Source organism: Hippopotamus amphibius, chromosome 9 (genome assembly GCF_030028045.1).
Source record: "Hippopotamus amphibius kiboko isolate mHipAmp2 chromosome 9, mHipAmp2.hap2, whole genome shotgun sequence".
Classification (NCBI taxonomy): Eukaryota; Metazoa; Chordata; class Mammalia; order Artiodactyla; family Hippopotamidae; genus Hippopotamus; species Hippopotamus amphibius.
Genome location: NC_080194.1, coordinates 111,585,788 through 111,601,907, shown reverse-complemented (window position 1 = coordinate 111,601,907; position 16,120 = coordinate 111,585,788). Strand labels below are relative to the sequence as shown.

General features: G+C 37.0%; 1 protein-coding gene and 1 pseudogene across 3 annotated transcripts in view; both read left to right on the top strand.

Annotated features, from left to right (window-relative positions):
• RABGEF1 (RAB guanine nucleotide exchange factor 1) overlaps window positions 1-16,120 on the top strand; it is a 60,261-nt gene that overhangs the window by 30,990 nt on the left and 13,151 nt on the right. For 2 of the 3 annotated variants that reach the window (XM_057747770.1, XM_057747771.1), the window contains exon 4: window positions 8,770-8,939. In XM_057747770.1, the coding sequence (XP_057603753.1) occupies window positions 8,770-8,939 (170 nt within the window). The remainder of the gene's footprint in view (window positions 1-8,769; window positions 8,940-16,120) is intronic. The other variant, XM_057747772.1, reaches the window with a different exon arrangement.
• LOC130860039 (grpE protein homolog 1, mitochondrial-like) lies at window positions 11,551-12,233 on the top strand (annotated as a pseudogene).

Below are 16,120 nucleotides of genomic sequence, written 5' to 3'. Positions count from 1 at the left end.
ACAGACCTGGATACAAATCCCAGCTTTTCTTCTTAACCTCCTGTGTAATGTGTCTCACATAAGTGACTTAACCTCTAACCTCATTTTATTCATGTGTAAAATGATAATTCCATCTACCTAACAAAAAATTTTTATTGCTGTGAACATTTTTTATTTCATAGGGTTTCAGGCATCTAACAAAATTTTTAAGAGTTAGTGGGAATGTGGAGTAAAGCACGGTGTCTGCCATGTAGAAAATTGTCATTGAGTGATAGCTTAGACATTATCATTATAATTCAAGTGCATCTTTTGTTCTGCTGGCAAAACTTTTTTTTAATTATTTAATTCATTTTATTGGCTGTGTTGGGTCTTTTTTGCTGTGCGCAGGCTTTCTTTAGTTGCGGTAAGTGGGGGCTACTCTTCGTTGTGGTGCGCGGGCTCCTCATTGCCGTGGCTTCTCTTGTTGCGGAGCACGGGCTCTAGGTGCACGGGCTTCTGTAGTTGCAGCACACAGGCTCAATAGCTGTGGCTCACGGACTCTAAAGCACAGGCTCAATAGTTGTGGCGCACGGGCTTAGTTGCTCTGCAGCATGTGGGATCTTCCTGGAGCAGGGATTGAACCCGTGTCCCCCTGCATTGGCAGGCGGATTCTTAACTACTGTGCCACCTAGGAAGCCCTGGCAAAACTTTTTATTTTTTTTTATTTTTTTTTATTTTTTTTTATTTTTTGGGGGTACACCAGGTTCAATCAACTGTTTTTATACACATATCCCCATATTCCCTCCCTTCCTTGATGCCCCCCCCTCGAGTTCCCCCCCACCCTCCCTGCCCCAGTCCTCTAAGGCATCTTCCATCCTTGAGTTGGACTCCCTTTGTTATACAACAACTTCCCACTGACTATTTTACAGTTGGTAGTATATATATGTCTGTGCTACTCTCTCGCTTCTTCTCAGTTTCCCCTTCAACCCCCGCCCCCCCCATACCTCGAGTTCTCCAGTCCATTCTCTGTATCTGCGTCCTTGTTCTTGTCACTGAGTTCATCAGTACCATTTTTAGATTCCGTATATGTGAGTTAGCATACAATATTTGTCCTTCTCATTCTGACTTACTTCACTATGTATGACAGATTGTAGTTCTATCCACCTCATTACATATAGCTCCATCTCATCCCTTTTTATAGCTGAGTAATATTCCATTGTATATATATGCCACATCTTCTGTATCCATTCATTTGTTGATGGGCATTTAGGTTGCTTCCATGTCCTGGCTATTGTAAAGAGTGCTGCAATAAACATTATGGTACAAGTTTCTTTTGGGATTATGGTTTTCTTTGGGTATATGCCCAGGAGTGGGATTACTGGATCATATGGTAGTTCTATTTGTAGGAACTCTCCTGCACTGTTGGTGGGACTGTAAGTTGGTACAGCCACTATGGAAAACAATTTGGAGGTTCCTTAAAAAACTGGCAAAACTTTTTAAAACTGAGTGTTTAGATTGGGAAATGGAAAGCTTGATAATCATAGCAGACTGGCTATACTTGAAATACAAGCTTTGCTTCTATATTAAAAACACGGGATTTTTTTGTTGAAGAGCAAGTAGTTGCCGTTTGGGTTCTAGCCGAAATGTAATGTAGGTGAAGTTGTTCTTTTCCATCTTCCCTTCTGAATACCCATTGGGTGTTCAAAATGACCCTACTTTCTTCCATGTACCTGACACCTGAACTGTGTCTCTCTTGCTTTCCATTCTCTAATCCAAAATTATGTTCTTTTATTAGGGGTTGATTTTTAGGAAGGTCAGAGAGAAACAACCAAGTGTTGATTTTAGTAATTTGTACTAATTTAGTAATTTGTACTAGTGAATGGAGTTCATCTCGCTTTACTTTTTTTTTTAAAGATTTTTTTTTTTAAAGCAGTTTTAGGTTCACAGTGAGCTTGAGAGAAAGGTACAGAGATTTCCCTTGTAAGCTGTGCTTCCACACATGCACAGTCTCCCCCATTATCAACATCCCCCACCAGAGTGGTACATTTTGTGTTACATGTGATGAACCTGTCTTGACACATGATTATCAAAAGTCTGTAGTTTCCATTAGAGTTCATTCTTGGCATTGTGCATTTGGTGGATTTGAAAAAATGGATAATGACATGTAGCTACTGTTATAGTATCATGGAGAGTATCATCACTTTTATTTTCATTTGCAGGTTGAAAGAGGATTTTTTAAAAATTAAAATCATCTGTCTTTGGAGAAAAGTATTTGTTGAAGGTAGAGAGTGTGCACAAGTAAAGCAATAAAGGAGATGATTAGAGTTGCTTTACCCTTGACTGGCTTACAGATCTGCAAAATCTCAGGGCTTGGTGTTGCTTCAAAAGAGTTCTCAGTCCTCTCTGACATGCTGAGACAGATACTGCATAGTAAAGAGCTCAGGCTGTGGAGTTAAGGCACAGAGTACTGGGTTCAAATTCCAGCTTCTGCCACTTAAATAGCTGCAGAATCATGGAAGTTACTTAATGTCCTCAAGCCTTAGCTTACAGAGTTGTGAGGATTATACAACAAAGCATGGTAAGAGTACTTAACACATAATAAACGTTTGCTATATGTGAACTGTTACCACAGTTAGTTTGTCAGATTGAATGTGTTCTGTGTTGGATGGAGTGTTCTATAAATATCAGTTAGTTCAGGTTGCTTGATAGCATTGTTCAGGTATTCTGTCCTTACTGGTTTATTACCTGTAATATCAATTACCGAGAGAGGAGCATTGAAATCTCTGACTAAAATTATGAATTTTTTATTTCTCCTCTTTAGTTTATGCTTCATGTGTTTTAAAGCTGTGTTACTAGGTACATACACACTTAGGATTGCTATATCTTCTTAAAGAATTAATCCCTTTTTCATTATTGATCAAAACAGAATATTCTATGTTCTGATATTTACTTTGATATTGATATAGCCACTTCAGCTCTTCTCTTCTTGATTGTTTAGGTGGTATATTTATTTCTTTAGTTTTTTAACTATCTGTAGCTTTATAATTAAAGTGGATTTCTAGAGAGAATTTGTTTTTAATCTAACCTGATAATCTCTGGCTTTTAATTGGGCTATTTAGACTACTTATATTTAATGAAAATTTTGATAAGATGGGAGCTTAAACCTACCATTTTGCTCTGTTTTCTATTTATCCCATCTGAATTTAGTTCTTTTTCTCTTTTCTTGCCTTCTTTTTGATAGATTATTTTTTATGATTACATCTTTGTCTCCATTATTGATATGTTAGGTATCTCTTTTTTTGGTTGCATCCTGTTTATTTATTTATTTCTGATGGTTGTTTTGGGGTTTTCAAAATACATCTTCAACTGCTCTGCCTTCAAATAGTATTATACCACTTTATGTATAAGAACCATACCAACAGGATTCTTAAATTTCCTCCTTCTACCCTTTGTGCTATTGTTGTCCTACATTTTACTTCCACATGTGATATAGATCTCATAGTCCATTATTGCTACTTTAGCTTTAAACAGTTAATTATCTTTTAAGGAAATTTTTAAATGAGGAAATATCTTTTATAGTTGCCCACATATTTGCCATTGCTGAAGCTCTTTGTTCCTGGCTTGTGGGAAAAATGAGTTATTCTCAGCCATGTGTGCTCAGGAGATAGTTCTGCCCACTCCTTTACCCAGTCATGGTTGTTTTCTCACACGCACGTGCAGTACTCAGAGACTCAAGGGAACCCCTCTGTGGTTATCTGGAGTTTTTTCTTTGCAGCCCCATCCTCATGTGTTTTGCCATGCAAATTCTAGCAGCTTTGGCCTCCTTCAGCTCTAAATGCTGTTTCCTCAATTCAGCAAGTCTGCTAGGCTCTGTTTAAGTTGCCTCTCCCTGTGCCAAGGCCTAAAAACTCTCCCGGCAGTGAGCTGGGGCGCTTGTAGGATTTACCGTGTTTGTCCCCTTCTTTCAGGCGTTATTCTCCCCTCTCCCCATTTGCCAGTGTCTGAAAAGCATTATTTCATACGTTTGTCTGATTTTTCTAGTTGTTAAGGCAGTAGGGTAAACCTAATCCCTGTTGTTCCATCATGACTAGGAGTGGGATTTATCAGATTGAGTGAAGGATTAAATTCCAAGTATTAAAGAATTTTTTCTAATTGTACAGGGTGTCAAATATAATTTTCAGTTTTCTATGTTGGTAAAAAATGTTTCAAGAAAGATCCTGCCAGTTTTTGTTTTGAGTTAAATTGTGCCTAATTTAATTTACTTATTTGCTTTAAAAAAAAAAAGTAGTACATCCAAATGGCTCAAAAATAAAAGGTATATATGGTCCCTCACCCATCTAGTTCCCAACCACTACCACCATCCTTCCCCCATATTCAGACAGCTCTTATTACTAGTTTCTTGTGTATCATTCTGTGCTTTTGTTTTCATTTATAAACACATTTGTTCTTATCCCAGTCCTCCTTCAAATTTTTGTCCACTTGTTGATTTTTAAAATGCTATCTAATAGTTTTAATTTGCACATTTGTTATTGTGGGTGAGACTGAGTATATTTCCTATGCTTAAGATCCATCTGTGTTTCCTTTCTGTGCAGAGTTAGTATTCTTCACTCATTTTTCTATTGAAACGTTGGATATTTGTCTTCTATAGTTATAAGAGTCCTTATATATTAGGGAGAGTAGCCCTTTCTGATATAGCTTACAAACATTTTTTCCGGTTTGCTGTCTGACTTTTGATAGTATTTTTAGCCACATATATAGTGGTTTTTTTTTTCATGTGCCCTTCTTCTCTTCTTTTAAATTTTTTCCTTTAATATGATTGAATGCTTTTATTTCTGTAGCCTTGGGAGACTGACCTTAGAAAACATTAGTATGATTTCCGTCAGAGAATGTTCTCCCTATGTTCTCTTCTAGGAGCTCTGTGGTATCATGTCTTATACTTAAGTCTTTAAGCCATTTTGAGTTTATATTTGTGTGTGGTGTGAGGAGGGTGTGTTCTAACTTCATTGATTTACATGTGTCTGTCCCAGAACCACTTGCTGAAGAGACTGTCTTTTCTCCATTGCATATTCTTGCCTCCTTTGTCTGTGTGTGTGTGTGTGTGTGTGTGTGTGTGTGTGTGTGTTTTGTTTTGTTTTGTTTTGTTTTTTGGCCTCACAGCGTGGCATTTGTGATCTTAGTTCCCTGACCAGGGATTGAACCTGCGCCCCCTGCAGTGGAAGCATGGAATCTTAACCACTGGACTGCCAGGGAAGTCTCTCTTGCCTCTTTTTCCGAAGATTAATTGACCATAGGTGTGTGGGTTTGTTTCTGGGCTCTCTATTTCGTTCCATTGATCCATATGTCTGTTCCTGTGCCAGTACCACACTGTATTGATTACTGTAGCTTTGCAGTATTATCTGAAGTCTTGGAGCATTATGCCTCCAGCTTTGTTCTTTTTCCTTAGGGTTGCTTTGGCAATTCTGGGTCTTTTAGGGTTGCATATAGATTTTAGGATTTTTTTTTTTTTGAAACTAAATGCATTTTACTAGAAAACAAAATACAGAATAACTCTTTTCAGAAAACAGAAATATTTAATCCTTTTTTCCAGAAATTATAAGTCACTTTATCCTCAGAGCATAGTTTTCGATGTGTGTGTTTGTATTTAAGATTTGTTTCACAGACTATTCATTAAACTGCTATTGTAAAGCAGAAGTTGGGAGGCACGATCTCAGGAGAAAAAGACATTGGAGAAGGCATGCCTCAGAATTATTTGGAAATTCAGCATTTTCTAATTCTGTCATTTGACTTTTCACTTCCAATTATTTTCATTTCTTTACCACAGTCTGTCCTTCCAGGGAGAGAATTGTTAATAGAAGTGCAGCCAAGAAAAGAATCTTTCTTACCCACCATCACTGCAAGAGCCCAAGACTTTTTTTGTTCTAGTTCTGTGCAAAATGTCTTGGATAATTTGATAGGGATTGCATTGAATCTGCAGATTGCTTTGAGTAGTATAGCCATTTTAACAATACTAATTCTTCCAATCCAAGAGCATGGAATATCTTTCCATTTCTTTGAGTTATCTTCAGTTTTCATTATCAGTGTTTTATAGTTTTCGGCATATAACTCTTTCACTTCCTTGGCCAGGTTTATCCCTAAGTATTTTCTTTCCTTTTGATGTGATTTTAAAGGGGACTTTTTTTTTTAACTTTCCCCATCTGATATTTCATTGTTAATGTAAAGAAATGCAGCAGATTCCTGTATGTTAATCTTGTATCCTACTACCTTGCTGAATTAGTTTATCAGTTCTAGTAGCTTTTGTGTGGAGTCTTTAGGGTTTTCTATATATACTGTCATGTCATCTGCATATAATGACAATTTTACCTCTTCCAATTTGGATACCTTTTATTTCTTTTTCTTGTCTGATTGTTATGGCTAGGACCTCTAATACTATGGTGAATAGAAGTGGTAAGAATGGGCATCCTTGTTTCCTTTCAGATTTTAGCAGGACAGCTTTCAGCATTTCACTGTTGAGTATTATGTTGGTTGTGGGTTTGTCATAAATAGGTTTATTATGGTGAGATATGTTGCCTTTGTACCCATTTTGGTAAGAGTTTTTATCGTGAATGAATGTTGAATTTTTTCAAATGCTTTTTTTGCATCTGTTGAGATGATCATGTGGTTTTTGTCTTTCTGTTGACGTGATATATCACATTGATTTGTGTATGTTGGAAAAGGATTTTTTTGAAGTGAGAGGTGGAATCTTTAGTTTGACATATGTAGTTAAGGTATATTTTTAGGTAATCTGTATATGTTTGTCTCACTTGAATAAACTAGTCACTCTAAAAGGGATATGCTTTTATTATGTTAAAACTTTATTTCAACTTCATCATTAAAATGTATCTTAGATACTAAAGTTCTAAAAAAAATGGTACTGATGAACCCAGTGACAGGGCAAGAATAAAGATGCAGCTATAGAGAACAGCCTTGAGGACCTGGGGAGGGACGAAAGGGAAGCTGGGACGAACTGAGAGAGTAGCACTGACATATATACACTACCAAATGTAAAATAGATAGCGAGTGGGAAGCTGCTGCATAACACAGGGAGATCTATGTGATGATGGGTGATGACTTGGAGGGCTGGGATAGGGAGGGTGGCAGAGAGTAGTGGGAGGGAGGGTATATGGGAATATATGTATAGATACAGCTGATTCACTTTGTTGTACAGCAAAAACTGGCACAACAGTGTAGAGCAATTAAATTCCAATAAAGAGCTTAAAAAAAAGGAAAAAGGGAAGAAGTGGAGGAGAAGGGAAAGAAGTAAGAAAGTCAAAAGGGAAAGAACAAAGGAAGGAAAAAAGAAAATATCCATATAGAATAATTATAGTTTAATAATTATGTAATAAGAGATTGGTTAGAAAAGTCTGCCAGATTCATAAGAGCTGCAGTCTTTGCAGTGACTGTGTTTGCCAGATGGGACATTTGTTTTTTTCCTCTTAAATTTTTTCATACTCTTTTGGGTATTTTCCATAATTATACCAAATATATTCTTAACTTGGGAATCTTTCATTAATGGTGTCATATATGGTAAAAAAAAAAAAAAAAAAAAAAGATTATAAGAAATTACTGTGAAACAGATTCACAGACATAGAAAACAAACTTATGGTTACCAAAAGGGAAAGGGGGTAGAGGAGGAATAAATTAGGAGTTTGGGATTAGCAAATACAAACTATTGTATATAAAATAGATAAATGACAAGGTCCTACTGTATAGCACAGGGAACTGTATTCACTGTCTTGTAATAGACCATAATGGAAAAGAATATATTTACATGTATGTATAACTGAGTCAGTTTGCTGTACATGAGAAACTAACACAACACTGTAAATCAACTACAGTTCAGTTAAAAAAAAATTACTCTGAGAAAGCATGTAATAGGTTGATTTTAATACCTACAAAAGATACTTTTTCTTCTCAATTACCTTTTTTTGGTGGGTGTATAGAAAGGAATTGTGGGTGTGTGAGACACTTTAATTCCTTAGAGATAGTGAATTAGAGAGCACAGTTCAACATCAGGAGGCTTAGACTGTGATCAGAGACCGAGTAATAGTTCATGTTTTCTGAGAGCACTTACTCTATTACAACGCCCTTATCTGTGTTGTGTAAAGGTCTTATTTTCCTGTTAATGTATTTATTTGAAGAGCAGAAAGAGTTGTGTGAATGACTGATTAGACGGTGCTGTATTTGCTCCTCTTGCCTGTTTGCTCTGTCATGGTCCCTGTGCTACTGTGGATGCATACTTACACTTCGAGCAGTATGACTTGAAAATTGAATGGTGGGTAAATAATTATTAGTCTCCACATAAATAAATTACCCTTTACGTTTTTGGCAAATCTAGTGGATTTGGGAAGGTTGTCTAACATAAGTCATGTACAATTTTTGTGCTTCTACTAATCGTTATTTTACTTGTTGACTGGTTTTGTAAACTCATGCAGTCTTCTAGAGGTTGTTCAAGACAGCAGTGCCATTTCAGTGTTAACGATTAAACATATGGATCAAAGCATGATATATTTTGGCTAAGAAGATGCTAATAGAGCACCTTTCATTTGAAGAGGAGTATCTTTTAAATATATAGTTTTATCTAATTGTACTTCCTACTCATAAAATAGATTTAGCTAACTTTAAGGAAAATCCAAATATTTAAACATAAAATAATTTAAATTCAAGTGTAACTTTGACTTAGCATAATTTAAATAATCTTAAGTTAGATACTTAAAGTAATTCCATGCATGGCTCTTCTGTGTAATGAAACTTAATTATGTTTAATTTTCCCAGCAGAAATTCAGGAACCAAAAGCTCCCAGTCCTTCCATAAACCGGCAAACCAGCATTGAAACGGATAGAGTGTCTAAAGAGTTCATAGAATTTCTCAAGACCTTCCACAAGACAGGCCAAGAAATCTATAAGCAGACCAAGATGTTTTTGGAAGCAATGCATTACAAAAGGGTAGGTTGAGAACCACTTAGAAACATAGAGTTTTGGTTTTAGGAAAGGTCTTAGAGATAATCTAGTGCAACTTTGTCATTTTACAACTGAGAAAATAAAGTCGCAGAAATATTAAGTTACTTACCTGAGAAATGTCACTGAACCAAGTTAAACACGACTCCTAGGCTAATACTTTTCCACTGCAGCTCAGTGGTGTGTGGATCATCTTCACGTGGAAAGTCTAGCATCAAAGCCACTTGTATTGTGTACTTTAGTTATAAGCCTTCCTAATTTGTCACCTTGTAAATAGTATAAGCTGCCAAGAGAGCCATAGTAGAACTTGAACTCTAAGTAACAATCGTTAGGCCGATAATAATTATTTTAGGGTTTTTTTGGTTTTGTTTTTTATTTTTTTATTTTTATTTTTTAATATTTAGTTAGTTAATTCTGCCAGGTATTAGTTGTAGCAGGTGGGCTCCTTAGTTGTGGCATGCGAACTCCTGGTTGTGGCTTGCATATGGGATATAGTTCCCTGACCAGGGATCAAACCCAGGGCCCTGCATTGTGAGTGTGGAGTCTTAACCACTACACCACCAGGGAAGTCCCTGTTTTGTATTTTGATTTTTAATTTTCCTCTCCATGCTCAGGTAGAGAAGAGAAAGCTAAAATTTAAATATTGAAAGGGACCTTAGCAGCTATCTAGTTACTGTCCCTTTATTTTACAGGCAGGTAAGTTGAGAGCCAGAGAAAATAAATGACTTGTCCAAGGTCACTTGGATAACAGGTTGTGTCTTTCACACATGTGTCTTTAACCTGTACTTTCTAACCCATAATTTCAACAATGAACTACTCTTGCCCACATCTTTTTCCTCTTCTTTCCTGTTTCCTCCAATCCTAGTGTATACCAGTGGTGAGCAACCTTTTTTCCGCATGTGGGTTAAGGCTAGAAAATTCAGTATTTTCAGAATTGCATTAAGATTTTTTTTCAGCCATTTTATCTTTATCAGGAAACCCTTTACATCTGCACTGAGACTTCTTTTTTAATTTCCTCATCCCCAAAAGGTATATCTTTTGGCTAAAATTTCATTCAGCACCTACATAATCCACACACACTGCAGTATTGCAATGTAATGCTTGGCTGTTTAACAGATATTGTTTGCTAAGACTCTTCTGAAGCTGAACGGTTTATTTCACCCTTTTTTCTTTTAGATTAATCTCATTAGCTACTTAATAGTCCCTTGTAGTCCCTTTTCACATTCTTTAAGAGATATTTCTTGCACAAGACAGGCAGTTACCTCATTAACACACAATTCATTTATGTTGAACATACACTTGTCATCAGCTACTTTTTTCTTCTTAGAAGTCACCCCAGCAAGAACTTACATTTTATTGAGAAAATGGGAAGTGGGGCGCTAAGAAGCTAAGAAGAATTTACAAGATTTAGTTTTTTAAACTTATTATTATATATTTTATTTACATAACTAGAATTTAAGAATTCTCAGTCTGAGAAGCAAGCTTCAAATAGGTGTAAGAGTGGCCATGGACTCAGGGATGTATATATGGTCACCAGTGAAATGGAGGATGTCTAGATTTCTTTTGTCATTTGGACAAAATACTATATATGCCCAGGGTAATTTTAAAGCATCAAAAAGACCCAATGAGATGGGTCCCATCGTAACTTGAAAACCATATTTTCTAACTTAATGAGCTCCCTGACTTGGTAAAGAATTTTTTTCCACAAATTTATTCATATGAAAATATTTTCAAAACACACAGCACAGACTGCAGTTAAATCAGATTAAATAAGGCTCCTAGAGAAGCTTTTTTGCTGCCCAAACTGTTTAAATCCTGCCTTTGCTAATTGTTGATAAATCCCTCAGATACGTTTTCCCTTGTTCTGAAAGTGTAGCTTGCCCCATTTTAAAAAATATAGCCTTTGTAACCCTCTGCTACCTCAAAATTCAGACCCTTTAATTTATTGGATATTGCGTTAAAGCTTTTTAATAAATGGACTTTCTGGGCTTTTGAATGCTGTTTTTAAAACACGATTTCTTTATTTGTGGTAGTTCAAATATGCTCTTTTTCCTTGCTAAGGAAGCAGTCAAGCATAACGTCAGATCTTTGCTGCTTTCAGTGTTCTTTTCCCAGCCATTCGTTGTATAAAAGTCTCATGTTGATTATGTTATATAGACTTAAAGTTTTTCTGATGTTATTTCTCCTGAAAAACTGTTTTCTAAACCTGAATGAGGAGAAAAAAATATCGTAATTTAAAATATGGCTTTATCTTCATTTATCTTCTCTTCCCCCAAATAAGTAAAAAGATAGATGTCCTTCTGTATTTTAAAATAACTTTAAGATTCTAAACCATATGTGTGTGCAAGGAGTAGTTTACCCTGCTATGTAATTACCTTTAGGAGAGCAGAAGCATGTATTCAAAATGAAGAAACTTTAATCAACAAACCAGGCTTTAATTATGATAAGAAAATCAGGGGGTGGGGGGAAGTAACCAGGACCTAACGGTTCTGGGTTAATTTTAAAGTTAGAAGCATCAAGGATGAGAACTGAGGCAACGGAACAATGGGAAAACATCTGAGCTGGTGGAATCTGGACATCATAAGAAAGAAAACGAAATAAAAGATTGAGTTGATAACTGTGTCGAAAGTAATGAATGAAGAAGTATGAGACCATGTCAAACAAGGCAGCCTTGGTGGCTCGGTGGGTGAGGCTGGTGCCGTGTAGTCTCCCAGCTTTGGCGTTGTGTCTCAGGCCCTTTCCTGTTGTGCACAGCTACAAAACGGAAGAACAGCGGCCAAAATGGAAGAGGGTGTGGGTCAGAGTGGACCAGAAGAGAGATACTCCTACAAAGAAGATACTCATGGACAGGAAGGTCAAGCTAGAAGAGCAGCTAAAAGAGACTATGGAGAAATGGTTTTTAGAGCTGCTGCGAGGACTTGTGAGAGCCTGCAGGCATTTCGGAGAAGGCAACACAATGAAGAAGTTAAAACGATAACCCTCACCTGAAGAGCCTCTGTGAGGTCCTCGTAAGGACCGAAGTCCACATTCAGAAGGTGTTCGTGAAGCATGGCTTACTTAACTTGAACCAGTTATGGTTCAGATCTAGCCAAGTTTTGACTCTTACAGGCATGAGGCCTTGTTCCATGTGCTGGTTGAGGGGAAAGAGCCGGGCACAGTGGTGCTAGTTAACTAGTGGGGTACAACTGCATAGGCATACCCCAAGACCCACCCTGGTAAGGGTGGTGAAAGAAATATAGCAGCCTCTTGAAGAGGTTTTTTAAGACTAGCTGCTGTACCCCTTGAAAGGCTGGTTCACTTTATTCATCTATGAGGACTTTTGATCTTTTCCTAAACCTTGTTGGAAGACTCAAGTAACCAATGGCTCAACACACAATTGCATTAATGAACTCTTAATTCATGAGTCTGTTTATTGATTTTTAGGACTACACGTTTAATAATGTCACATACTTGCAGAATAGGCCAGCAGGACACTACTGGACCTCTAGGGCATCATGAGTAATGCTGCATCTGCTCAAACTCTGGTGACATCAGGGTATTTTAAATGAACACAACGTCTCTGGGAATTCTGCAGTTTGGCTACCTGGCTGCACCAACTGGTACTGTTTCATTCTTCTCACTGTAGAATGTGAGTTGCTGGAATACTTAGCCCCCTACACATTTCATTCGTTGAAGGAAAGGCAAAAGTTTAAACATTTCTCTTGCTGAAAAATTATATGATGATGTTTGTGAAGAGCATATTTGAGTTCCTTTGCAATTAGTAGGTATCTAGCTCCTAAAAGTGATCGACTATTGGCTTTTCCCTAGAGATATGAAATGAACATATGTGCCTTAACACTTCTCACCACCTTCATTTTGCCAATAATTGAATTTGACAAAAAGCAATTACTTTTCCTCTGTATTCATCTAAATGTAGAAATGTTTCAGTCTGTATTCAGCTAGCTACATGACCTCAAGATATATTCCTTGGTAAAGTGGACTATCTTAAAATCTGAGGACTGCATGCTTGGCATACTTTAAATATTAATGTTTAATTTTAAGATTTATTTAAGAGGAGAAAAGCCCTAATATGTTTAGTATCCTAAGGAAAAAAAAATTATTGAAGGCAGCAGAAACTAGCAATACAAAAAGAAAAAGAAAAAAAAAAGAAAAAAGAACCTAAATAGATCAAACAGTTAACTGTAGTACAAAAGAAACTTAATCCAGAAAATAGATCATGGGGATCCAGTTTCTAAAGGTCAAATACACAGAAAACATAATTAAGGAAATAGTCAAAGATTCTCAAAATATGGGTAGAAAAAAATTTAAGACTTCAGCCAGACAGTTAAGAAAGAATATAGAGAACCTCTCGGAATAGTCAAAGGAATATATCTGCTTGTCAAACTTTTACACTAGAAAGGAAAAAAATTTTTAGGAAAAAAAATAAAATGGCTTCATAAAGACATTATGGAAAAGATGATCCCAGGCATTGGCTAGAGAATACTTAAAGAAGAGGATTCATTTACACCGCTAGACTGTGTTTTTTCTTAGAAAACTATGAAAAACCTTTTGAAATTTTTTTAAAACCTAAAAGAATTTGCCAGCACAAACCTGCAGTCATATCACTTAGCTCTTTGGCAAGAACTTTGAAGGATCTCAGATGTTCTACCTGCAAGTGAGAAGTTAGCCTGCCGTTGTTTCATGGATACTGGCAGAAGACACAAGCCTCCTGGGTCAGGGGGAAAAAAAGGCCGGTTTATTACAGCATTAGCAGTAGCCGGAGTATATCAGCATTTGTACCAATTCCCTACATATCACTTCCCACAGGGCAGTGCAAAGACGACCAGGTAATGCCTGCACACGCAGTAAGTTATGATAGAGAAGAGAATCTTTTATAGGGCTGTGAGCTTGCCTGACCTTTGCCCCAGAGGGAAACATTATTGTACTAGACAGTCAACAATCTACCCTTTTCACTTGAGGGAGGCCCTACCTCTGTCTTCCAGGCTTGTCTGCTATACAGCTATGCTTGGAAATGGTGCAGAGTAAAGGCAGTCAGTGTCTCTCCTCACAAGATGTGTAGAAATAGGAGAGATATATGTAGAATTGTCTCCCCACATCTTTACAGTACTGTAAAGGGTGGGACAATAGTAAATGGCCATTTCCATTCTTCTTTCATTCAGCTAGTGTTGAGCACTATGTCTGGCTCTGTTGTAGACCCCAAGGATGCGGTAGTGAACAGCACCCTCATGGAGCTGACCTTTTAGCAGAGGAGATAGACAATAAACTAATATATATAACAGTGGTTAAGTCCTCAAAGAATCTAAAGCAGGACAGGAGGACAGAGTGGTAAGGGAGTTAGTTCACATTACAGAATAAACACTGAAGTATAAATCTGTACAATAGAAATAGAAACATAAAAAGGAGTTTTCTGAATTATAACAAAATTACAGTGATTGTGTGGAACTGGGGGAGGAATAGGTGATCCATTGCCACCTATAAAACAGGCCATTTAGGCCTTTAAAAGGAGGTCACAGTTTCTAGTTAGAAGTGAGTACTAGTAGTAATCATAAGAAGTGTGTTCTTAGTGTTAAGATTTGGTGCAGATGAAAGGTAGCCTGTCTAAGCTACCTAAGTAGATAATCCGTTGCAGAAAGTACTGAATTATTTGCATTCAGTCTTCCTGTTTAAGCCAAATGCCCTCTGAGAATTTTATTATTTTTTATTATTGTCTTGTACAGTGGCTAGCAGTTCTGTTAACCATGTAATAAATGTTTTTAGAATGGATAGAAATATAATTTTACAGAAATTGGGGAAAAAGAATCCTACTGGAAAATCCAAGGGAAAGCAGAATACTAATAGAGGTATAAACTTAGCAACATGGTGAGATAAATCCACAAAACTCGGTTACAGTACAAGATGCCAGAGCTAGAAAGCTAAAGAGCCTAGCATGTTTTTATTTTTTAAAAAAACAGCAATTTTTAAAGACAATAGCAATAAAAAGATTATTAAATAATAACAATCTAATATAGAAAGAAGTTCATTCAAAGAATTAAGAGACTGGATTTTATCTTGGATTTAGCTGAGGTAGTAAAATATCTTGAACCTAGCTGAGGAAAACAAGATAAATTTACAAATACTTTGCAGGTCAGTATGAGCACTTAAAATATTAAACTACAATGTTACATTGTTTATTCTAGAAAAAGAAGGAAGCAAGGGTTTAGGATGGGAGGTTTCTAAATGTAGCAGACTTCAGAATATACTAAAATGAAAGTTATCACAACTAGATATGATTTTCATGTATTTATATATAGAGAGAGAAACAGAGAGAGAGAGGAGAGAGAGAACAGTGAAATAAACTAGGGATTCCAGAAATAAATTCAGTTTCTTAGGAGCAAATTGTATGAGAATTGGAAAACAAACGGAAACAGTATTGCTTTTTACTAATTGCTGCTGCAAAAGGGAAGTTTGTATGCAGATTATTTAAGGTCTATTTTTCATACTGTGAACCTTACATGCCAACCAAATAAAAGAGCTAAGCAGGAAAAAGCTTAGAAGAAAGCAGATTAAGATTTTTATTTCACCTACAGAGAGGAGCTAAATTCAGCTGTTGATGAATTGTTCTTAATGACCAGGGAAGAGGTTTAATGGTATTAAAGAACATTCAGGCAGTAACCATTTCTACAGTCAGTGTGGTCACAGAGCGCTCTGAGTGCAGTGAGGCCTGCAAGGTTATTTTGAGGCACCTTAGAAGAGGCAAGATGTGGACTGAGCCTTAAAGGAAATACTGTGGAACTTCCTTGGACAGCTGTTGGAGGATTCGAGAGGAGTAAAAGTCACCTGGACAGAGAATAATTTCACAGTGGTAGGCAGGAAAACTAACTGCAGATTCTCAACAATAGATAACCTGGCCAGGTGAGTGGGGACCAGATCATAAGCTAAGATGATCAGTTGAGAAAGAGCAAAGGTGGGGAGAGCAGCTGAACTCCAAGTGAGAGGTAATGAGAACCCCAGCCAGAAGGATGGATGGGGGGCCATTGTGGAGGCAGAGAGGCAAGGTTTGGTCCCTGTCCCTCACCCCACGGCATCTTTCCTGAATTAGCCAGAGTGTCAGGTCTGCATGTTTCGCCGGGGCTTTATTGGCTGTTAGCCTGTGCAGAAGTGGTCTGTGAGAAGCAGTGCTGAAGAATTTG